The sequence below is a fragment of the Typopeltis vanoorti genome, chromosome 8 (assembly GCF_054136105.1).
Source record: "Typopeltis vanoorti isolate ZY-2024b chromosome 8, IOZ_Tvanoo_1.0, whole genome shotgun sequence".
In the NCBI taxonomy this organism is placed as follows: domain Eukaryota; kingdom Metazoa; phylum Arthropoda; class Arachnida; order Uropygi; family Thelyphonidae; genus Typopeltis; species Typopeltis vanoorti.
In genome coordinates, this window is record NC_143556.1 from 135,513,614 (window position 1) to 135,541,363 (window position 27,750).

Consider the following 27,750-nt stretch of genomic DNA (forward strand, 5'->3'; position numbering starts at 1 on the left):
TGTCTGCACATCGACGTTTTCAAAATGGGCATGTTGAACTACACTCACGAAGATCACCTGTTCGTTTTTTGTAATGCCCTGAATCATTCTCTCTTCGTTTGTACCCTGCGTATTCCTCATACAAGGTAACGAACCCGATATGAAATTGGGTTCGTGTTTTACTTTCTTGCGTGAAGCACATAAACAGTTCCTCTCCATTCGTACAACAATTTTGTTTTGATAATCACCTGCGCATGTACAGAAGTAACAGATTTTTTGTTGTTGCTGTGGCAACTAACTGCTATAGTATTTACTGCAAACTATGTTTATATACAGCTATAAAAATTAACAACAGTCCGTGTATAGGAAACCTATGCAGAGAACATATGCAACGATAACAGCAGCAAACAGAATTAATTGTCTTATATCTACGGTGACCACATTTTTTTGAAGAAAATAAAAGGACAAATCAGAAATTGTTTCATAATAAAAGAAAAGCAGGCTGCGTTTATTTGTTTCACTAAAACTAAAAAGCTTTATAACATTTATAATAAAACATAAGCGTATACATGGCATTTTAAACAATCATATTATTACTTAAAGAAAGTTAATTTTGATACTTTTCACAAGAATGAACTTTTTAAATAAATCATGTTTGTGTTTTAAAAATTCATAAAACTGTATAAAATTCTTGTCAAAGTTGTATTTGGTATAAATGCATGCTTTCAATGTTTCGATTTTAATTGGGTCTTTTCAATGGTTCACATATTGTCCACTGATGATAATACTCTGGGGGCATTTAGATCGAGGGAGACATAAGTAAAACTTCAAGGCGTTCTTTCACCTCCTACTACAGCTTCTACACTGCGCTGCGCACACAGCCGAGTACAATATGTATACACGCACATCAACGACGCAGCCACATATGCCGCGCCACTAGCCGGTGAAATGACAATTTCATGTTTCTATGGGCAGTGTGCTGCGCGCCAATATTCAATTTACTATTTCGATTCCCAAAATAAAGGACAAAATGGCCATTTTAGAAAACAAAAATAAATCTAAAGGACAGAGCAGTGAAATAAAGGACGTACAGTAATCCCTCGATTAGTGCGTCATTTTTTTATACCCAAATTCGATTAGTGCGCCTATATACATCTTAAAAATAAATGTTACAGATTCTAAAATTTTTCTATCTATACATTTTTATGGCTAACTATTTTAAAAAATCACAGAATGAAATAATTTAGTTACCGATTTAAAACATTTTACAAAGTTATTTTTAATGGCATACTACACTACTTCCATGTACACTATGTTCCAAATTTTTACCGCCAAAATTTATGTCATCTGCTATAGTACGCACACAGATTCCAGACCCTTCGACACTTCTGCGCATGTCACAAATCTACATTCCAATAGTAGGGTAATCAATCAGATTACCCTACCATAATAATAGGGTAATAATACCCTACTGTAATAATAATAATAATAATAATAATAATAAACAACTCATTCCAGAAGAATGAGTTGTTTATTATTATTATTAATAAACAACTCATTCCAGAAGAATGAGTTGTTTATTATTACACGCCAGAAAATTAACTTCTCTTTTATGATCATTGTAGTTTTTAAAGTGGTAAATATTTTGCTTGTATAACAGTTGGGAAATTTTATCTATAAAGCGTGTGATTTCGCGTGTTGGCGACCAATTCGTACGTCCTTCATTTCTTTCTCCCCTTCAAATGATAACGTCCAAGAGTTAATTAAATCTCATTCTGAAGAACTGGGTGATTCCGACCTGCTAAATTCAGATGCACAGCAGGAAGACCCGAAGAATATGAAGAAAATTTAACCAGTGATAGTCAGCCAAAAGAGATTTCACAGAAACAATTTGAAAATATTTTTCGTACAATCGAAGTTTTTAAGCAGCAATGCCTAGAGGCTGACCCTGATGAAGAGAGAAGCAGTAAAATTTGCAGAAGAGTAGAAGAGGCAACAGGGCCATACCGTCGGTTGTATGAAAAAAAGAAAAAAATGCCGCCAAACTACGTTAGCTCAATTCTTTGTTAAGAAGTAGAATAATAAAATTTATATTCTGAATATGTTTTATTGTCTTTCAGCTTCATGGTTTTCCTTTAACTAGGCCCTGAGACATACCTTAATTCTTTCATAAAAAAAATTAAGGGTCAAAAAAGAAATCTGAGGAACGAATTATACATTTTCCCATAGGTTATTATAGGCGATTAGTGCGTTTTCGATTAATGCGCCTGTTTTAAAGAGCGCACTAATCGAGGGATTGCAGTACTGTCACTGTACCTATATCGCCACATTATTAAGTTGATCTAAAGTTAGGTTGCTTTGCAGTGTAACAGTCAATGTGGTTAACAGTTTGAAATTTCCTTTCGCAGAGTGTTTATCAAAGTCAGGTTATTTAAATTATATAAGTTTATAAATAAAAATCTTATCCCATCCACGGTACAAAATGTACTAAAACTTTGCAAATAACCTTTCGTGAGTGGGAGCAACATAAAAAAAGAGAAAGATGTGAATTTTTGTCTCATTCTTTTGTATACAATATGTAGACAACTGTCTTCATATAAGCGCAATGCAAATCAGGAATTTATGAGGGTGAGACATTCGTCTTACACACGCAAGACACATTGAAATTTTCCTCGCTAGCATGAACTGCGACCCAACATCCACCTTGATATATTTTATTAAAGGAGAAAAATATCTTATATATAATTATAACTACAATAAGACAGCTATTCTTCGTGTCTTTTTATTGAGGTCTTAAAATAAGACTAATAACGGACTTTTTTTGCAAGGAATCTTGTTTAGTACAGGTGGACTCTGTCCAGAAAACAGTCCTTGAGATTAGGAGCAGTCAAATTCAACACTTGTAGGCAAGGCCCATCCCATTCGAATAATCAGAAAAAAATATTAACTTTCACATTGTATTAAATAATCAAATGATAACCGTGCCAGAGTATTAATATTATATATATATCACTGTACAAGAGCCACGGAAGTCTTCAGTTTATTTTTTAGTGATGAAAGCATTTCTTAGTGCAAGTTAAAACAGCCTTAAGATTAGCAGTTAATCATTCCTAAAGTTCTATTCCTTCACTTCAAGATGAAACAATCGAATGAGAAGTGCCTATCGACTTGAGTTACGGCATCGCTGACTCCTCGGTATTTTTAATTGCTTCTAATTTCAATTCATGGTTTTATGAGCCTTTTTTTATCGCTTTTGATATTTGAATCCCCAATAGTTACATTTGCTGGCCGAATGAGAATGCGTGAAGGTATGGATGAACTTGAATCTCTCAATAGGGAAAATGACCTGATCTTTATTGCACTGCTGAAATAACTTGAACAATTTTTCTTATTTGATTTCAATTATCCAAATCGCACTCCACATTTACTATACTAATATCCGATAGATTTACAACCTTTCATGGGTTTTTACATTAAAAAAAAAAAGTTCGACAGCTGACGTGGTCAATCTGGACGAACGAGAGCTCTGTAGGTTTCGTTTTCGCCATTCAATTATTGGTCGTGTTCGAATATCAGAGCCACCTGTAGTGAAATACGAACGCTACAGGGCAAAGTAACACAAGCACGCATGCTCTCATTATCAGAAATTAATTAATTTACAGGTGTTAAGTGAGTGTCTCAACTTAATGGCATTACCACAGACGTCTCTGCCTAGTTAATTACCAAGCAGAATTTCTTTATTCTTCTAATAAAAACTACACTGTTTAGTATTTCAACAAAAATCATTTTGTTTTTAAATTTAAACGTTCTGAGATCACCATCCTTTTATTAGAACCCTAAAGTGGCTTAGAAAAACTCAATGTTTGGCCTCTAGTCATTAGTTGTCAACCCTAAGCTCAAGAACAGGAGCTGTAGGTATACTGTTCGTGAGTGGGATTTACATGCAAAAATATTCGTGTTAAATCCGTAATATACTTATTGATAATCGTGTATCGATGCTTTAAAAAATGTTTTCCTTTTTTTTTCGCTGAAAAGCGGCACCATAAAAAAAAATCTTGTCACTAGAGTGGGCTTCGACTTTTTTTTTACGACATGCTCTAGTTGAGACCATGGAGATCAACGAGATGATGAATGACTTTCTGTATAACAAAAAAAAAACTTGGAGAAAATCCTTATACTAGAAGCTACAAATTAACGACAGGGTTACCGTAATATAAGTGGCTCAGGGGAAATTTCTTATTATACAAAAATTTTTTAAAAGAAATTATGGTTAAAGAGACAGCTCTAGTGCTTTGTCCAACATTAGTCTTGTAATAAAAGAAAACGCAAGAAAAAAAGCAAATCCTTTGTTTAATTTCAGTTCGTACTGACATATCCATTTATCTTTGAGGACTGAATCACTCACCATCCTTTTCCTGAATGGAAACTGCGTTGTCGTAATAAGTTAAATGGTTGTTTCAAAAATGTGCTTAAAATTCAAACGTATGTATTTAGAATGTTGTTAGTATGCAAAATTCCAAACGAACCAATGTTGTTGGAAAACTAACTATAGCAGTGGCTACGGAGGTTAAATATAAGTTTTGAAAGGAAAGTTTCTTAAATGGTCCACCGAAAGTTCTGAATAGAAAATACTGTGGCTGTATAGAGAAGTAACTACAGCAGAGAAGACTAACACAGCGTTATATCAGCATACCTTGACCAAACTTACCAGCCTCCGGAACTAGTTATAAAGCGATGGTCTACTTCAAATATTCGTGCTCAGAGAGTAAAGAAAAGATTTATAATGGCATTTACGATGGCGCGTGCAAGGCAAAGCTCCACTGCCCATGTAGTAAAAAAAAAAAAAATTAAAAAAAAAGACGTTGCTTCCCTTCAACCAGAACTAGACTTTACAGTAGCGATAAAATTTGTTTACGAGAGGAAAATATTTCGAGTAGCTGATATGGAAATGGTTGTGAAATTAGGAAAAGGGGGGGGGGGGGGGAATGCCAAAATTCTGTTGAACATCACAACTTACGTTATTTCATTATTGTGAATATTTTAGGTCCACAGTAAGGATCTTCGATGTTGATTGCTATCCTTTGAAGGAAAAAATAAAAACTTTACATTTGCAGTGGAAATAAAGATCTAATTAATTAATTAAGGGTTTTGCGAGTTTGGCACGAGGAATTAACCAAATCATAATCTAATCTATTTTGCTTTTCGAGATTCGATTCTCTCGTTCATTTCGGTCACCCCCCCCCCCTCGCCACTTCCTACTGTGGCAAGAACGAAGCGAAATAAACGCGTTGCCCATTCCAACAGTGCTTAGAAATCATGCATCATTACTTCGCAATAAGCAGATCTTCTAAATTAAACCCATTATAACTAATGGGTTTAAAAGCCTCACTATTACATTTATTCACACCATATAGTTGACTTTTAACCGATTTAATCAGAACACAACCACCTATTTTTTTCAAGTTAAACCAAGACAGAAGTTTTCTCAAAGTGAAACGAAGCGTCGGCAATTTTGATTTCATAAATTGATGAATTTCTTCATCAGAATTAAGGATGAATACTCGATTCTGATGAAAGGTATTACAATGCTGAGCACAAAGCCTCTCAAGATTCAACATCGTCTTCAATCTTATTTTAAGCGAGAGAGAATTTAACGATATTAAAATGCATCTGCGCTTTTTGTATACAAGATAACGAACGATTTGTACAAGAAGGAAAAAAAAACTATTCGAAAAGTGTTCTCGAGTTCTTTACAGTTCATGAATGATTACGTAGTCTTCGATGCCCCCCCCCCCTCCCTCCTCAGAGTTCTTGGGACTGTAAGTTAGGTAATTTATCGAAGTTTTCATAGTAAGATTTACCGCATTCTCTCATGAAAATAACTTGGGCATTACGAGCAAAACTTGCTTAAAATTAACTAACGTCACTAAAAAAAAATTTTTTCACAGTGGAGATGACGTAGTACTATTCACAGAAATCGTCCGCTCAGCAAAGTGTCAATCCTCCTTGATTGACACTTTGCTTTCAGCTCTGTAAGAGAAGCACCTGTCCATTTTTTTTATATTGTCTACCCAGTTTATTCTAAATCTTCCTCTTTTTTTTCCCAGTTCCTCGAGTAAGTCCTTCAAGAATTTCGTTTCGGAGACCAAGCCAGATGAGTGGTTTCCTTAGTTCTTTCGCCGGTCCATCACAACTAATTCTTTGTCTTACTTCAAAATTTGTGACATGATCAGTGTGTGGTATCTTTAGGAGTCATCTATAGCAGAGCTTCTTAAACTGTGGGTCGAGATCCCAAATGGGATCACGTAACCGAATGTGGGGGTCACGAAAAATTTGGCAACAGTAAAGGTTTCTGAACGCGCAACGACCAAAAATTAATTTAGATTCGAGGCTATTGTTTGTAATTCTTTATGTAAATATAAAAGTATATGTATACTAAAGAATTGTCTTTATGATTTATTATCAGTAAATGTTTGATTTGTATGCCTATTTTATATACCTATATACCGGGGGTCGAGTAAACATTTCTCGGGTGAAAAGGAGTCGCGAGTAGAAAAAGTTTAAGAAGCGCTGATCTATAACACCTCATTTCAAATGCCAGCAACCTCTTTTCATCATCTTTTAGGAGGGTTGTTTGATTTCAATATAGAAGTACTGAATTAACTATTGTGTCAATAAAGCATACTCTGTTTGCAATTATAATTTTTGGAGTGCTGTTGTTGCTTTTGCAATTTTTTGTTCTAATATCCTGTCTTGATTTTTCCATCTTTATTAAAAATACTGCCTAGTATTTAACCTGATCAGCTTCTATGAGTGCTTCTCGCAGTGTGATTTTTTTCAGTTTCTGCCACGGCATTTCCTTCTTTATCAGAAGCAGAGATATGTCACGGTTTTTTAATTTTGGGGTACTTATGGTTAAGCTGTATTTCTTAAGAGTACTTTGATTTCCTGAAGATATGATTTGTTTTCTACTAGGAGATCAATATCATCAGAAACCTCAGATGTTTTTTTTTATTATTCTTCTTCCTCTTGCTGTCACTCCAATATAACAATTCTCCAGAGCTTCATTTACAACATATTAGAGGAAGCAGTTAAATGACATTGGTGATAATGTGTACCCCTGTCTCGCTTCACTGGAAAGGGAGTGCTATAATTCCCCTTGATTTCATCCATCATTTCAGAAGACGAGTACAGGAAGTCTATCAGTTGTATTATTTTTCTAATTATTCCATAATGTCGCACAATTTTCCAAAGGGTATCGTACCAAATATAATCAGCCTTTCTGTAGGTCAATAAAATTATGGCACATTATTACGTTTTAGGCATTTTATTTGCAATGATTCAATTGTATTCTTGTTCTTTTTAAATCCAACCTGGAAGTTTGGATTACTTTTTGCTTCAATAGGTGAGAGTAAGATGTCCAAAAATAGTTTGCTTGTATGGCTGATGAGACTAGTCGTCCTAAAATGATTGCACTTATGGTTAAGCAATAACTTTTTTGCTGTTTTTGGAATGGGAATAAGAATACCTTTGCCCTAATTTTTGGCCAGCTCTCGATGTTCCACACCTGCTGGCAAATTTTGTGAACTGCAACAACAATAGGTTCTCCATCTTCTTTAAGTAATTCCTATAAAATATTGTTAATTCCTGCAGTTTTTCTTTTTTCGACCATTAGATGGCTCAGTATAAGTTAATCTCTATTACCTTTGGCACAATTCCACCATATTTTGAATATTTTTTCATGACTAGTAATATTCGTTCCTTCCTCGTGCTAAATTTGGTATGCTGTTGTATGGCTATCCAATACTTTGGGAATTCGTGTATTCATATTTTCGGTTGTTTTAGCACGCATTAATTTCAAACCATACTACCCAAAAAATTCCTCTTAAATAAGAATGTAAGAGGAAATTTTTCGCTGTTAGCCCATCGTCGCACTGTATGAACTGCATTTCCTAATCCAATAGTTCTTTCAATAAAACAACTTTCAAATACACAAAAGGAAGAACAAATTGTGAATTCACTCGGCTCATTCTAGTCACTTAATAACATTCTTGTATTCGTATTTCATTTTGGAAGAAACTGTAATGCCCGTTCATATTTTCATCCCTCTCCTTATTTTCTTGCATTTTTTTTTTTTTTTTTGAGATTTGATGAATGAGAAAAGTCGTGTTCGCCCTTTCTATCTGTGTTGTTAGCCCAAGTTTTATTTTGTAACCTCCTAAAAAAGTGCGCGTATAATGAGACAGCAGACTGCACACTAATTAGCTATTCTTGACCGTGCACACAATCTTCTTTCCTTCATTAAAGTTTGTCGTCATTATTGATAAACATAATGAATAAAATTATTCTCCCGTCTGTGCGTAATTCACTGGGGACGCAAAAAAAAATAAATAAAAAAATAAAAATGGAAACAATGCGAGTTAAGTTTCCTTTCTTCTCCCCAGATAAGCTCGGATTTGTACAAGTTGGGTCCTTCGCAAACAACCGTGCGTCAGGATAACAACGACCATTTCTCAAATCTTCAAAAGCGAGTTCTTTTTAACAAGTAGTGCTCGCTTAATCTGCAGAGTTTTTTTGGCGTATTCGACTGCGGTAACAAGGTAGGGATCTGATCCTTCTTTCTATGCCATACATAAAATCAAGTAAGAACATGCGTGAGCGCCATGGCCACATTAAATCCCTTACTTCAATTTCTCCACTGACACGAACGTTCCTATAGAATTTTATGTATGCTATAGAAAGAAGGATCAGATCCCTACTTGCCAACGCAGCGAATAAATTGCATTTAAAGTAGCTTGCGTCTTAAAAGCAATCCAGTTCCAAGCTAAATCAAATGAAAAACTGTAATATCATCCGATGGATAAGAAGTGCGACACAACACCCATATAACAGAATATAATAAAATATATATACCGTCCTTACCTAAGCTATGAGACGTTCCTCGGAACTGATGCGACCACTCAATATGCAAATTTGGTTCACTGGAAATTATTTTGATCTTGTGCAACGTTCAATGAGTTAGTACCATGCCCACGGTGGAATTCGAACTACTCGGCCAACATTTAAAAAAAAAAAAAAAAAAAAAAAAAAATCTAAATGTCCTCACAACTACTAATAATTAAAGACTATCTATTTTAGTAATGTTTGTTTTCTTTTAAATATGAACTATTATTCTATTATTACTGTGTTTAATTTCGTCACGTAAAATAGAGAAATGGTAATAGGAATATCCCAAAAAATTGCGGTACTACTTGCTCAGAAATTATATTCTTGCGTAATCGTTTATTTGCTTACACTTCTTGTAAAGTTTCAGGACTAATCTACTTGTATATAGAGGCTGTTGGCTTCATCAATTGCTTTGGTATCCCATAATGCAAAACATACTTCGCATTTACAAGTGTGTTTCTAAAATATACCAGATAGGGAAGTGTGAAAATAATCAATTTCTTTTCATATTCCGCACACATTTTTGTCCAATGGAGAAACCACAGCTTGACTGATATATATATATATATATATATATATCAGTTAATTTTTGTTACTAATTACAAATTTTGTGTGATAAAAATGGAATAAGCTATGATCAAAACTTCCTACATCTATCTCTCATCCTGAGATTTTTATTTAATAAGGTCAAAGCACCTTATGGTAGCTTGTTTTGGTAAAATACTTATAAGCTCTGTATTACTTAACCTTGGTATTTCTAAGCCTGGCTCCCACTGATCAGACCTCAATAAAGGTCGAAACCGGTGTGGGTAGTGGCTCCTTGCTTTTAATGTATAGCATCACATTTCTCCTAAAGGAGATGGGCTTTGCATTAAGGGTAAATATTAATTACTATTATTACTATTATTACGGGCAACTCCAGGGAGTCATTGGACTCATCGAGGGAGGCCCCAAATCATATTCATCACAACTATTTGACATTCATACAGTATCTATCATACCTCGCCTTAAACTCATTCACTGTCACAGCATCCACCACAGACTCAGGGAGCGCATTCCACTCATTCACTACTCTAAAAGTAAAGAACCCAGATCTAACACCTTTACTAACCACACTTTTGCCCAGTTTCCATGGATGTCCCCTAGTCCTCCCACAACCAGCCCTGTTCTCAAAAATATCTTCTGAATTAATTTTATAGAAACCCTTCAGTAATTTGAATGTCTCAATCATATCTCCCCTCCTCCGCCTATCAACCAATTTTTGCAACCCACAAATCCTCAACCTGTTCTCATACGGTTCATTCCACAGACCTGCTATCATCTTGGTCACTCGCCTCTGGATCCTCTCCACCTCCTCCCCATCAAGAAGAAACCTAGGTGACCAAATCTGAGCACAGTAGTCTAGATGGGGTCTTATCAAGGCTCGATACAGAGGAACAATAACCTGCTTGTCTCTGCTTGTCATCGTATTCTTCAGCAACCAAGTGATTTGATGAGCTGTTTTGGTCACTTTTGCAATGTGTCCCCTAAATTTCAATTCCTTATCTACCAACACTCCTAAATTTCGTGCCTCATCAATTTCCTGGAGCACGGTTCCACCAATGCAGTAAACTGCCGCCAATCTTTTCACCCCAAAATGCATAACCTTACATTTTGCCACATTAAACTGACATCCATTCTCCTTAGCCCAGACCTCCAATCTATCCAAATCATCCTGCAAAATTTTGACGTCATCTGCATTCACTATTGCCCTACCCAACTTCGCATCATCCGCAAACAAATGAATTGTTCCTCTCAGATCATTTCCTATATCATTTATGAACAAATTAAACAGCAGTGGTCCAAGAACAGATCCTTGTGGCACACCACTAGTCACAGGCCGTCTTGTGGACTCTACTCCCGAGTAAACCACTCTCTGATATCTCTCCGTCAACCACCCTCCTATCCATCTCACCAACCCTATGTCCATTCCCATATGCTGCAATTTACTGATTAGAATTCCATGTGGAATCCTGTCAAAGGCCTTGGCAAGGTCCAGTAGAATCACCGTAAACCCATTACCCAATTAAGAATAGTGATCAGAGCTTATTCCACTTTTACCACGAGTTACCTAGACTTGTACTACTTTATGGGTCACTTAGACTTGGGCTACGTGCAGGCGCAAACTTGACTTATTTGTCTGTTTGCTTACTTGGGAAATGGAGTAAAACCAGGATTAAAATCGCTTGGCATCTTTAACATATATTATACCCAAGGTAAAAAACTTCCTAAAACCTTGTAGCGCCCAATCATCAGAAGATCCTTCGTAACTAATGACTTAAATTCTGATCTTTGAAGAACAGCAAAAGAGAGATGAGGAAACCTTGTGAATCTCAGCGCTACTAAAACACAATCCTGTAGAAATTAACCGCAAGAAAGATCTTATGTCACTTCCTTTTATTTTCGATAACGCTCAGATATCAAAACACAATCAGATGTTTCTTCTTGGCCTGATCTCCAGTCTTTCTTGGCACAAATCTTTCACTCATAATTTCTTGCAGCCGCTAAAAAAAATTAGCATTTGTATAGGATAAGTGCACTAAAACTGTATAAATCCCAAATATGGAACTCTATTCACACATTTGGGATGGCAAAAAACCTCGCTAGCATTGCTCGATGCTGTCCAGAAGAGTGCAACCAGATTAATTGATGACCCTCTCTCAGATTTTCAGTTGCTGCCTTATTCCACAGGTACTTTAATGGACAATGGTCTTCAGAATTAGCCATTACCATTTCTCTACCGTCTTCTACAACTGCAAGAACAACAGTTGCTGGTTCATTTCTATCCGTCTGCCTCTGAAGGACTCCTCATTGTCTTGCCCAAAAACTGCACGCTTCAACTATTCAAACAGCACGTCTACAAATTTCTTCTTTCCCGTTTCCGCATAATAAGGAAGTTAAAATTACTTGAATTGAGTTGTTTATTTGCTTCAAAGAAAGCGAACAAGAAGTTAAAATCACGGTAAAGTTCAAAAGATACTAAAACTTTCTTGAAATGATTTCTCCATCGTTAATTCTCATATCTGGATTGATACTCAGCGAAAAGCTGCAAATGTTATAAAAAGAAAATAAATAAAATAAAAATTTGCGCAAAACCAATCAAATGAAAAATAGTTTTTGAATACAATATTCGATATATAATATAATGATAATTACACAAAGACAAATAAGATTACGGTAATCACACGTCCGCTACATTCAATTACAAAACTATTCCGCTTTCTTTCTTTCTGTAGTCTCGCTTTTATGAGTCATTTAGCAGTACAAGTAGAGAAACTTTTATTTTTATATGTTGTTCACACTTTATTTCCTAAACATTACGTGTCATAAAATATACGCTCTAAAAAATAAAACCCACTAACGATCTAGTCTAGCTATCCAGAAATACTACAGTTAATCCGAAAAACGTTTCCTAACACAGTTTTACTAACATTCAAAGCTAAAATTTCACTTTTGCTGTTTAGTACTTCGTGGGTCCTCCTTTATTGCAATCTGGTATCGGCAAGCCAAAATCACCTAATACAGATTAATACAAAATACATCTAATACAAAATCACCTAAAACAAATTAAGCATGATCAGCATCTCAGAAACGACTTGTGGCTGCAGAGAAACTTAATAAGTGTTTTGCAAGTGGCATACACGAGTTCATAAAAACCGCGTAACCCTGTAACCATGGTTTTTTTTTTTTTTTTTTTGTTTGTAATTAAATTCGAATGCCTATTTGAAAATGGATAATAACACAATAATTGTCCCAAATAATGAAGAAGGTAATATAACATTTTTATTTATTTTTGATTAATATTTGGCTCTTTTTAGTACAAGATAAGTGAAAATGACAACAAACTTGATACATTCAAAAATATTTCAAAATGGAGTGGACAATGATATTTTCACTGAAAAATAAATACCGGTATCAATTTAGTTCAGCTACACAGTTTTACTAACATTCAAAGCTAAAAATTCATGTTTCGCTGTTTAGTACTTCATGGGTTGTCTTTATTACAACTTGGCATCGGCGGGGCGTAGACAAAATCAATTTCATGATTGATGCAACCATTAATTCATGGTTCATACTCTTATAATGGCTTCTTGGAGCTGCCGAAGTGTTTTAGGCTTCTTCTTGTGTATTTCAGTCTCCATTTGATACCATAAATTCTCAATAGGATTGAGACTGGACTGTTTCCTGGCCACGGTAGTTGCAGAATCGAATGTTTATTGAGTCGCTTAATACCTGCAACAAAAACTAAAGCGTTTTTAAGTACTAAATTCAGTTCGTATGGTACATTTTAGAATTATAACAGCATTATTTGCACTTTTTGCCCTATGACAAGGGGGCAGAGTCATCCTGAAAGATGCAGTTTCTCATTACGGGTAAAGTGGTCTAATAGTAGGCAGCAATTCTTCTAAAATTTTTTTGGTCCACTTGTGCATTCACTGAACCTTTTGTGAAATGCAAGCGACCAACACCATGATACAACATGCAGCACCAGATTATCTGATTGGCTGAGAATTTGACTATTGACACCAGTCAATAGTCAAAATTGAATTTTTATCTAATCGTCTTCGAACTGTTTGTCTGCCGTCGGCGCTCAGAAGGTTAAACTTTTCTCGTCAGAAAAAAAAAAAAAAAAAAAGCTCTTCTCCCACTATTTAGGGGTCCATTTGGCATGCTCTTTGCGTCAATTTAACCAAGCCAATCTCTCTCTCTCTCTTTTTGATAGCCAGGTGCCCTAAAAAAGAAGCCCTTGTTAATTGTGGCTGTCCCCTTCTTCATTTCAACAGATGCGGTTTCCTACACTTTTAACAGCAGATGGACTACAGGATACCCTTTTAACTTTATCACGAGAGGAATAGCCTTCTCTATTCAAAGCCTGAATTACGCTTTTTCTGCGAAGTGGTAACTACACGTAACTAGACATAACGATCTCAGCACGAAAATGTGAAAAAGAGCTCTTGCTGTCTATTTATAGCATAAAAAATTCTGACGCAAATAACAGCAACTCTTACGTAATACAAAACCAGTGGGAATGAGAACTGATGCAATACAGCGAAATATCTAATGATAAAAAAATAAAAATGACCATTTAACTACTAAAAACTATTTTAGGTCAGGTGATGAGTGTACTGAACAGTTAGTATTGGAAATACAGCTTGAGAGGTAAGTGGTATTTCCCCTCCGATGAAGGCTCATTTGTGCAACAAAATTATTTCATCACCAATGATTACGACGCAAGCTTTACGTATATTTGCTAATGGAGCTCTATCTTGAGAGAGGGAAATACTCATTTTTTTAACATTAATTATAGTAATCCTGAAAGATATGGAAAAACAGTGTATCAATTTGATTTGAATTCGCTGATTTTAAGCGACAGGAGGAGAAAACAAAGTGATCTATCAGATAATAATTTGGTGTTTCGTGAAAACTTGCAGCCTCTGAATGCCAATATATAATGCAATATATATAGATTAGCACACTCAGGATTTAATCTTGGAGGACGCCCGAGTTGAGTAGACGATTTGAGAATACACACTACGCACCGCATACGACCTATGACTGAACATCTGCAATGATCGCTAATTGATAACTACAGTACTGTAGAAATAGAAGACACAACACAATCTAAATTTTTAAAAAAATTTAATTTAATTAGTGAAGATTTTTGAAAAATTTTCTAGTGTTTTTTTCCTTTTTCTTTGGAGGGGCCAGGACCCCTCTCTGGGTGCGCCACTGTATATATATAATAAGTAGAATCGCATTCCATGGCTACAATTAAACCGGACTGTGCTAACAGCAAGAAATGAAATCCAATTAGTGAGTTGAAAATTTTAGTTTTTGACGATTGCTCATAATTACACTGCTGTAAAATTCTCCGCCGGATTAAGTTCTTCTGTCTCTTGACTGTGGACAATAGCAGTGAATTTTTAAATTTAAAATTGTGTTCACCATGTAATTACTTCATTTGAAATATTTTGATCCGTATGGTAATTGTCTTTTCCGTTTATTAATTATTTTCGAGATGCATATCCTCTTAGCTAGTACAGAACAATGAGAAAGTTTTCTTTTTTTGTATCGCCGCACTAGTGGTATCTTTAATTGGTTGAATAATGGGAAAACAAGTTTGAATCTCGTTAAGTAATCAGGTAGAAAAAAAGCCCACCTCACAGCATGCAAAATACCAGATTCGTTGTAATATTCATACCGTGAACTAAAATTCGTTTTAGTTCACGATATGGATATTACAACGATATAAATAGTCTGCTCACAAAGTTTCGTTACGACTCACAAGAAAGCAGTGTGCTTGTTCACCGACTAAACATTTCTAAACCGGTAAAAAGCATTCTTCAAACAGAAACTCTGCAGTGCAGTGTCGGGAGAACATGTGCCCGTTTGGGCGAAAAGACCTGGGTGTGAATCCCGTCTATGAACTGAAGAACTTTCGTTAGGAAGTCTCTTGAAAACTCAAGTAACTTCTTCCTTACAAAGGGTACAAACTCCGATGAACAGATGCATCTTTAAAATTACTTTCTTATTAGCCTCAGACTAAAGTGAGGGTTTCCTTCACAAACAGGACAGGGAAAAGAGGTCCGTGGACGACCACGTAGGATTTCTGAAATTAAGCAGCATACGGAACAAATATCGTGTTCAAAGTGACTGCACAACAGACCAATTCGAGGTCATAGAGGACGCGTGTCTTCTGTATTTATCGAACAGAATAATCGAGCAGAATTCGTTCTGATATCTTATTTAAAAAATACATAATTTTATTTATTGTAATTATTCTGAAAATAATACTGTCAATATGTGCTGATTTTAGATGGAATGAGTAAAGTGAAGGATACTGTCATTTGTTTACCACTCCAAACATAATAAACGTAGATTTTGCTCTTTGGCCCGCTAGATGGCAGTAGTGGCAACGCGCGCAACAAGAATGACAAATTCGCTTCGCATATCATGGATTCTCAAAATTACCAAGAAAAAAATTAAAAGGAACGTTGGGGTTTTTCCTACAGCGGTCAGAACACTAAAGGCATTTATTATGATTTTGTTATCGAAAGATAACGAAATGAGAACTCTCCTTCGTATTTATTTATTTATTATTTCGTGTTTTTTTTTGTTGTTGTTGTTGCATTTGTTTCAGTATGTTAATACGAATGTAGTTCATCTTTTCATATCATGAAGTAACAATGAAGCAAACAAACAACCAAAATAAAAACATTAAAATTAATATTTTTTATTGGGAAAAAATCCTACTTTATCGCAGTACACTGATTCGTGATTAAATAAATAATATCAACTAATGTTTGACACAGAACGCGTAATATTTGAATACAAGTATGTACATAAAAATTTCCGACATGAATGAATTTGATGGCAATTTACTGATAGCTGCTACTTAGAACGTTGAGCAGGCATATTAACAGTTCGGTCGTCTTAATAAAACTAAAAATATAAACTAACAAAGAACTTTTTAATCAAATAAAAAACGGGTCATTCTGAACATGTAATTTGTCCAAATTAGAGATAAGAGGTATTCGTAGGGGAATTTCCTGTTATCAAATTTCGTCTCTGAAATATTTTAGAAGCTCTGTTCAAAATTCTATTCATGCAACTGAGATCAGTTAATGGCCACGTATAGCGTGGCAATTTTGTTAAATCAAAGAAAAAATTGGGAACGAGTGCAAAACACGAAAATGGTAAAGAACTGTTGCGTTAATAGCATATCAGTTCATAAACCCAAAAATTAAATCTGGTCAAGCATTAACGCAGATTTTTTTCCTCTTCAGGCGTAACTAAAGAGGCATAAATGCACGTGGTTTACAATCAGATGGGAAGTCAAGAGTTGCTACATCTTGAAAGTGCGTACATCAATGGTATTACTGAATGCTACATATACACAGCGCAACATCTTCGGCGTTTTATTTAATGTCAGCAAAGAAAAAAGTTTTTTTTTTTTTTTCGAATAAAGACGCTGGCCATTACGTGACGAATATACTTTGTTAAAGCTCGTTCCATTTCCCGTGAATCGACTTGCATGTCATTAAAGCAAACTGTTACGTGCTTGTTCAAGAGTTAAACTTTGTTTAATGGCGTTCTTAATAGCTACTGTAATCGTACACCACCTCGGTTTAAAGACTTCGTAACACATTTGACTTCCACTTCTATAGGCGGAATGTTTCCAGGCCAGAAATGGATTCACAGTCACGTATTACGATCGGTAACAAAACAGAAACACCTCCATAAATTGTATTGAAAATCGTCAAAAAAAAATACTTCACGAAGAATTCCATTACCATGAATATGACAATGGTTAGTTTGATGCTCAGATTTGCAGAAATAATCGCATTTGCCAAACTGAATAAAATACATTGGTAACGGCGATGTTTTAGTCTAGTACTTTAAGTATTTATTCAGTGTGGACAGTGTCATCGCTGTTCAACCCACTGGCAATGGATGATCTTTAAAAAAAACCTTCAAGCCGTAGATGAGTTTAATCACCCCGATGTGAGAAACGCAGCTTTGTTCACTAGAGACATGAAGCTTGGAAAAGTAACACGTTTGGTCTAGAGCAGAGGTGGGTATCCTTTTTAACCGTGCGTGCCAAAATCTCCAAATCTTAGATGCAAAATTTTCTCACATGCTAACCGAAATTTTGGGGAGCATATCATTATTTGGTATCTTTTAAGTATTGGGAGATTCTAATAATCAAAAATCACACTAGAGCGATAAAATAAAAGAATATTGTAAAGAGTGATTATTGTAAGTCATGTAAGATTGAATAAATTTAAAATTCAATGATGGAATTTTTACTTAAAAGTCTTTCTACCATTCTAGCTGCCACATACGACCACACAATTTGAAGACGCAGTTTTTAACATCAGCAAAAAAGTAAACAATAATTCTGATTTTTTTTAATAAAAATCAATCAGACAAGTTTTTCAAGTTTTTCAAATTTCAGGTTATTACAGTGCGCAATCTCATAATCGCTTTACTTGATTAAAGCACAATAAAAGAAAATAAAATTAAAGATATTATTATTAAGAGAGACCTCCAGGGAGTCAGAGACTCATCGAGGGAGGACTACACACACCAGCTATCATACTTATTTTTGAATTCATTCACACTGCTTGCACTCACTACATCCAATGGTAATCCATTCCAATCATGCACCACCCTATGAGAGAAAAATCTAGCCCTCACTCCCTTCTTAGCAGCTTTCATTTTCGGCTTTCAAGGAGGCCCACGTGCCCCACCCTCCATAAATCGAAAAATTCCATCATTTGAAATCCTGTTTGACCCTTTCAGAAGTTTGTAAAGCTCACTCATATCACCCCTCTTTCTCCTGTTTGCTAGTGTCTGCAGTCTACAAATTCTCAATCTCTCTCTCTCTTCATAATCAGTACTCCACATTTCTGATATCATTTTTACTTCCTTTGTACTCGCTTCCATATATCAGAATCACAACAGAAACCAGGAGACCAGACCTGCGCACAATAGTCCAAGTGAGGTCTTATCAAGGCCTTATAAAGAGGCAAAATAACATCCTTATCTTTACATGTGAACGTTCGTTTCAACATTGCATTTATCTTTTGAGTTGTATTTGCAATCTTTACCACATGGCCCCTGAACTTCAACTTACTATCTATTAACACTCCAAGATCCATAGCCCCCATAGCCTCATCAGTTTCTTCTAGCCTAATCCCACCAATATAATATGACATTGAATATCTAATCATGTTGAAGTGAATAACTTTACATTTACTAACATTGAACTGACACCCATTTTCCCATGCCCAAAATTCCAGTCTATTCAAATCATTCTGCAAAGACTGCATATCAGCAGCATTCCTGATTACCCTACCTATCTTTGCATCATCAACAAATAACTGTATGTCGCTTGTCAAATCCCTCCCAATATCATTAATGTACAGATTGAATAACAGTGGACCAAGAACTGATCCTTGTGGTACACCACTTATTTATTTATTATTATTATTAATCTTTGTGCTGGTTATGGGCAGTACTACCCTTTTATCTCATCCAGACTCAGATCCCCCGTATACCACTTTTTAATATCTGTCAATGAGCCATCCTCTTATCCATGGTAATATCGTATAATCCAAACCCATTTTCTCCAATCTATGCAACAGTCTTCCATGCTGTATTCTGTCAGAAGCCTTAGCAAAATCCAAAATTATCATGGTGTGTCCATTCCCCTTATCTAGTTCAATGGTATCATTGTTATAGAATGTGAGAAAGTTGCTAAAACATGATCTTCCCTTAGTAAACCCATGTTGTTCATTGCAAAGTAGAGATTCACTGTCAGCCCATTTCTGAATGCGGGCCCTAACTAATTTTTTCAAAAATCTTCACCACCACTCCTGAGATACTAATTGGTCGATAGTTGGACACATCGATCTTTTCCCCACCTTTGTGCAATGGAATTACCATACATTCCTTCCATTCCTGCGAAAACTTCTCTGTTCCGAGATTCATATTAAGCAACCTGGTCAAAGGAATGGCCAGTTCGGCTGAACGCTCTTATATTAGCACACGTGCTGATATCCCATCAGTCCCTATTGCTGAATTCTTATTCAGTTTGTGCAACAACTGTAATACTTCGGCCTCACACACCTGCGTTTCTTCACTTAGTGAAGAGGTTACAGTGAGCTCAATGTTGCGTTCACCAGGTTGTAGCTTTTAACGAAATGGGCACTCAATAACTGGACAACCTCTTCTGCATCAGTAACCCTCACTCCATTTGAATTTAGAAGAGCTATTCTTTCATATTCATTCTTTCTTTTACTTGCAACATATCGATAGAATTCTTGTGGGTTATCATAGTTTTAACACGCAGAGCCAGTTTCTTTTCATATTCAGACTTTGCTTTCCGTGCAACAGTTGTGACTATTCTAGCCTGCCGTTTATAACGGACGTCATCCTTATGCACACGGTATTCCTTCCACATCGTCCTTTTCTTAAATCTCTTGCTTAATAAGATTACAGATCCATTTGACTGCTACTCTATTTATTCTTCGAACTCTCGGGACACATTCTGATATCGCATCATTTAAGTATTTTTTAAATGCTTCCCGTGCACTGTTGATATTCTTTCTATCCAGCAACCGATCCCATTCCACTGAACTCAGTTGGTCATAATTTCCTACTTTGTAGTTCAGCACGTACCCTTTTCTGAATGGAACATTCATAAACTTAGTCACTTCCCAAGTGAGTACCGCACGATCACTATCACCAACTGGAGGCAGAATAGTCACGTCTTTAACTTCAATATTATTTTATCTTATAATTTTTTTTTATAGTCTCAAAAAAAAAAACATTTTTATATGCCTAAATTGAATTACGTTTATAATTCACACTTACAGCAAAAACAAAACACAGTGCACATGTGCAACAATAATACACTCGTCGCTGATTATTTCTGCCTACTGGCAGATGTGCGTAGCGAATATCATATGTTTCGATGACACTTGTGTTTGGCAAAGTTGCATCTGGTGACTTTTCGTATGCTAAAAATATTATAGATCATAAACTTGAGATAATTAATAGCTTTTAAATAATGAAAAGATTTTATATCAGTGATAGAAAAGTTTTGGCGACTAAACACAGTTGTTTTCTATGAGCTGAGTCATGTCATTATGCCTCTCAGCCATTGGCTAGAGATTCTTGACATCAGTGGAGTTTTCAGCTGCCGGGCCTTGTTCCTACAGTGGGCTATGTATGTGGTGATTAGTTTCTTTCTTGTAAAACAAAACTTAACTTGTACAAATCGTAACAATTAAAAAAAAAGTTTGAATAATTTATAAAATGATATCACCTGTAAAACGTTGACGCCAGAAAAATTTTCGAACGTGCCACCTCTGACACGCGTGCCATAGGTTCGCCATGTCAGGTTTAGAGCATTGGTAGGCGACCCGCGGCTATATTTAAGATTAGTTTGATTCTTTAAAAAAATAAAACTAACTGCAAGATAGATATTCCATTCTATATTTTTTTATTAAAAAAAAAAAAAACACTTATCAAGATAAACACGCATAGAATGAATTTAAATAAATAATTTAAAAAAAAAACGTGGTTTATATTATTACGGCTTCCCCATCTGACCCGAAGTATTCGGCAATGCCATTTTCACCAAAAAGATGTGACAAAAAAAAAAACCTTCCCCCAGGGAAAGATCGATGAAAGGTTTCAGTTATGAAAAATAGAAGCAAAAATTCCTGCTAAATAGGACAGGAATTCCTCTGCTTCTAATATACTGTACACACAGTAAAAACTTCTTTCACTAATATTTTTAGCTATCATTAAAAAATGTTTTCTCCATTTTTGTCATATCATATCCAAAAAAAACAACAGAATTTTTTTTATAAATAAAGCTCCTTTTATTTCATGAATTCTTGCTGTAAAAAAAAGGCAATGTGGATGCAGCAATCTCCCTTTTAATCAAATTTATGTCCGCGCAGTTAGCCTAGTGGCTTTGCGCTTCGCAACCATATGCCTGGGGAAGGAGTGTCCTAGGTTCGATTCCCGTCGACGACGTGAGGAGCTCAAGGATCTTCCTCAGCCATAGCCAAGTTAGCCGATCTTGGGAGTGGATAGCAGGGTCCCCTCCCCCCCCCAGTTTATTTGGGAGTTTTCATCCCGCAAGTAGGCAAACCGGCCCCGTGAACACACACGGATACAGTCAAGAATACTTAAGACAATCCCTCCAAGCCATGTCTGACTTGTCAGCTATGCCGAGCCCGGATAAAAAAAATAGGGGGGAATTGAGTTGGTGCCGTACCTCCTCGTAAAAGGGGCTCACGGCCGTTGAATCACCATACTAAATGAATGAATCAAATTTATTATCCCTTTACTATATACAGTTCGCAAAAAACATTGTCCGAGCGATTCAAGCAGATGCGACACATCTTTCAATGAAACACTGACTCAGTGTTTCATTAAAATATAATGAACATACGTAGAAAACATTAAAACCGCTGCTGATAATTGCGTTCGGTATTTAGTCGTTTTGCTTTGAAAATTGTTTTAATCTTCCGAGTTGAAGAAGAACGGGTGAAGCAGGAGACGCTCGGTAGTGAGGCTCACGACAGGTACATTTTTTAAATTTTTTTTAAATTTTTTAAAGACAATTCGGACGGTAGTCTCACATCAGGCGATAAAATTCATCTCACTTACGCATTCATAAACATCAACGGTAAAACTCGAACACAGTCTAGTGGAGGCACATTTCGTTCGCCCACCAATTCGATTTGCTTCCTGTGCTGCTGTGGCTGATGAATGCAAGTTCAACTGAAAATTCTTACCGAGTTAGTCTTTTAATAATATCAGCAATAATTTCCGTGAAGTTTTTTGAACACTTCGCGATACTTGAAAGCAAAAGCTCAATTCCGTTTCTTTCATTTAATAAACAAATATTCGACGCTATCGAAAAGCTTCTCGTGTAATTAAAAGTCGCAGTTAGCTTGCACATGCGATCGTATTGTGGGCAAATGCCATTGAAGAGATTTCGCAGGAAAAGTCGAATCTTGAGAGATAAGAAATTCGTCTCAAGCATATTTGTTACTTTTTCTCCTAAGTAACACTGCATTCTAAGCCAGGGACACAAAATATCTAAGCACCAACTGGATAAGAGAGGGTGGGACATTCCATAAAAAAATAAAATAAAATAAAATAAAATAAAATTGAATTATACGCACCCAGAATTAAAAAAAAAAAAAAAAAAAAAATGAAGTTCGAATTTTAATTCACAGTTAGCCCCAATAACTTAAAGCCTCCTGCTATTTAAGTTTCTTAGTCGTTATTGTCTTTCGCCAATCTTTTGACATCTTAGCAGGGTCAAACTTAAAAGTTTCAACAAATCGCACCTTACTGATCTACTGCTTCTGCATTAATACTACGATTGAGGGAAAGAAGAAAAAAAAAACTTTATTAGTTTCCAGTTCCTTGTGAAAGAGAATGCATCGAGTCTCGTGCATGCAAGTTGCAGGGAACATTGCCTACCACACAGCAGTGCGTCCATATTTTAAGCCGCAGCCACTTCTGTTCAGAAGAGAAACAGATGAAGTAGCAACATTATTTCTATATTTATTTTCAAGAGAGGATATAATTAACTGTTTCATCCGAAATTACTAGGTGAGGGAGTATCGCCTAAATAGTTCCTCGTCTAACAAGGGTCTCTTCAAGTAGATATCGTGTGTCCCAGGGTACCGCTCTATTGATATCCAGAAATAAATCAATGCCCATCTTCTCCAAAATAGAAATCTTAGAGAATGAGTTCCCGTCATCATCCATATGCTTTCACGATTTCCTTTAAAACTATTTGCCGATTTTTCTCCTTAAACTACGTGTTTTTTTATTTCTTTTTCGTGGTGGAACCAACCTTCTTAGCCGCAGAACTCTGCGTATAAAAATTCTAGAATCAGTCTCCGTGGGTCATTCGTGAAATCTCACCTGGGTCCGAATCCTATCAATGAATCGAGGACTCTACAACTGACGCTGTCGTAAATCTCTCATTAGCACATCTATCGAGTTCTGGGTCTTTATTATCAATTTTACTAATGAGTCCTTTGATTAAAAGGTCATCTGTTCTCCAGACATGACCAAAACACGCAATTATCTTCCTTCTCAAAACATAATCGACGAACATAATGCACTCATCCTTAAGTATACGGGGGGGATTACAACAGAGATGTGAAACAGTTGGACTTAAATGCGAATAAAGTCCTAACCGAGAACTCAATACACCCAAGGGTGAAACGATGAAAAAACAGAAGACGATAGATCGTAAAACTTACACTAATAGAACAAAGTACTCGCCTTGTGAAAAGGAGGAACATTTTTATCCATTTATTTCAAGTAAAAACATTACGTGAAATATTTTGTTTCTCACCATCAAGACAATAAAATATTAGCATGACGTTCATGTCTTTTCCTCATAGGTGCGATGGAGTGGATGCAGTGATGGTCTTCATCACAATTAACGGACAGAAAGAAAGAGTTGACAACTTCTGTGGGAACAAATTACCTGCTCAGCTCATGTCCAATGGTCCGTCGATGGTGGTCGAGTTCCGTAGCCACACATCTGCGCCCAGCGTTAAAGGATTCAGGGCTATCTACCGATTCGTTACAAGTAAGATTGTTTTGCAACGCTGTTAAGTCTCTTTTAAATATTATGAGAGCGTGTCGTTTTAAGAATATCAGTTTATTTATGTAGATGAACTAATACTTCAGAATTTAGAATGTTTCTGGAGATTTCTTCAATCCTAAAGAGGCAGATCAAATACTTCCAGACTAGTAGAACGAAATTTAAAAAATGGATTTCTTTTTTGATAGGGGTGATTTATACAGGTATATCGAGTATTCTCACACAAGTGAATAGAGCTGCTTTCAGTGTAACCAATTTACATACAATTTGTAAACTAATATTTGTTCAGTTCTCTAAACCAGTTTAGCACTCATCTCTCTATGCATACCATTAAGAGATTACTCATTAATTCATGAGGTAAATATTACCAATCAGAAATATTTTTTCATGAGTGACAAAGTAACATCGCTATTCAATTCTAAATTTATCAAACAGACCGAGAAATCATTCCTGTTCACTACAAGTACGTGAAAACACAAATGACTGGTTCAGTAGTAAACGGCATTATATCTGACACTTTTCATTTCTAGCATAAAGTCACGCTGTCGAGCACTTGTTTAAAACCAGTTATGAGTATCATTAATAACTGCCCTTTTTTGACAAAAATAATATAAATATAATACAAATAATGGCTGGACTAAAATTCATTTGATGCACTAATCAAATAGGAGTATCTGAAACTGGACAATTTAGAGGATTAACTGAAGGGGTCTTGAATTTAATCTGTATAAGCGAAAACAACAGTTCATTTGGAGATGGTAAAATGTGCGATATTAAGCCGTCTGCCTCTTAGTGTTAGTGTCTGAAAAATGAGGGAAACTCAACAAGAGAGAGCATTCTAAAATGGTCTTTGTATAAATTTCCGAAAGTGGCCATTCACTTAACGGTTAAATGTTGGAGCAATAGGATACTGAAGGAGAGACATCAGGTAACTTTGATACTAAATTACCGTTATCCCAATCTTCTAGACCATCTACAACCAGTGCCTTAAACATAGATCTCCATATTATCTTTCAGTAGGCCGAGGCCAATCTGTTCGCCTTCAATGCCACCAAAACGCAATCTTACCTTTCCTCTGACTAAAGGGATCTCAGTCTACCTACCCTTACCTTCCGCCAAGATCAACATTTAAAAAACTGGGCATTATCTTCCGTTCACGATACCATTTCTCACTCACCCACCTGCTTGCTCTGAGGTACGACTCGGATCGCTCTCTCACAGCTGAGGAAGTCATGTCAGCCCCTAATTGGGGGGTTGAGTCTACTTCTCTCATGGTGAACAGTCCATCTTGGGAGAGTATATATTTTGTCTGTACGAATGAATAATGACCATTACAGACAAACGCCCATGGCGGCATTCGAAAATGCAGCATTTTGGTTGGAGAGAGAGAGCAAATACATTAACCACTCGGCCAACTATACCAGCACTCTATGCAAATCCTTGAAATGTTTCAACTTCCCTCCTCTATTATATAGGTATTTCAATGGTCATTTCTCCTTTCTGTTTGGCTCTATTAAAAAAAAAAGAGCAGCAGCTGCTCAGCATTCCTTTGCAGTGCAACTGTAGTCACACCCAATCTATTTCTCTTCTTTTTTTCCAGCTATCTCTGTCCTCTGGAATAGTATTCCTCACTAAATATTCCCAAACAACTACAACCTGCAAGAAAAACTCTTAAAGAAAAATGTCAAACTTCTTTCTCAATCATCACCTGTCTCCACACACAAACATCATGATGTGTTCTTCGGCCTCTCATGTTTGGAATCATATATATATATATATATATATATATATATATATTTAAAAAAAAGAAAACTCCTTGCCATGTAATGAGAACGTTTGGTCGTCGCTAATCTTCTCATCCACCACTTGTTTCAGACGGAAATCCCCCAGTGGTGTGAGAAGACCACTAAATGAGATGATTTCTTTGTTTTACTTCGAATGTATAAACTCGAAGAGCAGTATAATATTATGATAATGCACCTGCCAACTACGGAGAGACGCCAGATGGCTCTCCAATAAGAAAAAGGCACCTCAATCTATCCGTGCCATTAACGCAATGTTTTTTTAATATCTTGACTTCTATTAAGTTGTCTGGTTTTTGCAGTTACTAACTTGAATCATGAATTAATATCAAGTTAAAAACCTTGATAGTATTGTTCATATGTCTAATTCTGTTTTAAATTTCTTTAGACTTCGGTATAGTAAGTGGAAAGCAGGATTCTCAATCTGGTGAGTGAAACACTGAGGACTTTATTAATGATATGAAGTTTGGATTAAGTACTAATATATTATAACCTGCATGTCCATGTTTAAATGAAATGAAAAAAGTTATTTCCAGATATATTAACGAAACAGAACACAGGTACTTCCCAAACTAAAATCAGGAATAGGCTGTCCGAAATAGGTTTCTACCGAGATCGTATTATATTTTTGACAGATGCAGGACACTTTATTTTCAGAATTGTACTGTACATAAATCACTAGCACATGTAAGCATAGGCATTTCTCTCTTTCTATGTATGGAAGGTGTGATTTTAAGAAGCTTCTTTATGTAACGAATTCGGGTATGTGCAGCGTTCTCCATTCAAAAAATTTAATGAGAAATCGGATTACTCTTTAGCATATATTTTAAAAATGTTTGGAAGAAGCTTGTTAATCTGCTATTAAATGAAATTTAACTGAAAATTAAATTTATTAAATTCTTAAAAAAAAAAAAAAAATAATTCAATAAGCAAAGAAGGAGGGGGAGGATTTTAGTGATTCCAACGCTTCCGTAGCACAGCTGAAAGAATGAAGGAACGTTGCACCCTTAGAATGGAAAAGAACTGAATACAGATCTTCATATGGGCTTTCTCAATTGAAAGTAAGCTACGTAATCTCTCATGAAAATAGAAGGGGTTTTCATCCTGCATACCGGCAAATCACCCAGAACAAACATGCAAATAATGGACAAAAATACTATTACTGGCCAGAAGATAGCAGGTTTGCCATATGCAATGATGCATCCTTGAACTCCTTAGAGATGTCACTTAATATACTTTTTTCTCTCTTACTAACTGTATGCACGTGACATACTCTTAATTCTCATCATACACTTCTTAATGTCTTTTCACTGTTAAGATTCTGTTGGAAACGCCACATCACTCCATTTATTCCACGGTACAAAACATAACGTACACAAGCGTACAATATTGTGAACTTTAAAACAAAGGGTACAATATACATATACCTGTCCAGCTGTCAAGATAATCTGTAAGTTTGATATTTAGTGCCATGATATTTCATGGCACCTCCATGAAAGATCTTTCTTCGACTTCAATTTATATATTCATAAAATATTTATATGATGAATGAGTAAATACTACATGTAATCTAAAATAATTCTTTTAAATGAGTGCTGTAAATCAGACAACAATCTTTCACAATTTTCCATGATGACAGAACAAATTCTAACATGATGGTAAGCAAAATATCTCATTAAATTGCTTTTACATGAAAGTTGAATTGAATCCTCTTCTCATGTCACTGGTTAATGTTATTGATTTGAAAAAGTAAAGCTATTTTGATAATGGAATCACTCCTTTTAACCAACTAAGCTAAACACAAACATTAATTTAATTAAT

The 27,750-nt window shown here is 35.7% G+C and overlaps 1 protein-coding gene across 1 annotated transcript in view; it reads left to right on the forward strand.

Annotated features, from left to right (window-relative positions):
• Nucleotides 1-27,750, forward strand: part of LOC150104364 (suppressor of lurcher protein 1-like) — a 355,061-nt gene that overhangs the window by 308,770 nt on the left and 18,541 nt on the right. The window contains exons 11-12 of the mRNA XM_090396464.1: nucleotides 23,922-24,112; nucleotides 26,318-26,356. Coding sequence (XP_090252590.1) covers nucleotides 23,922-24,112; nucleotides 26,318-26,356 — 230 coding nt within the window. The remainder of the gene's footprint in view (nucleotides 1-23,921; nucleotides 24,113-26,317; nucleotides 26,357-27,750) is intronic.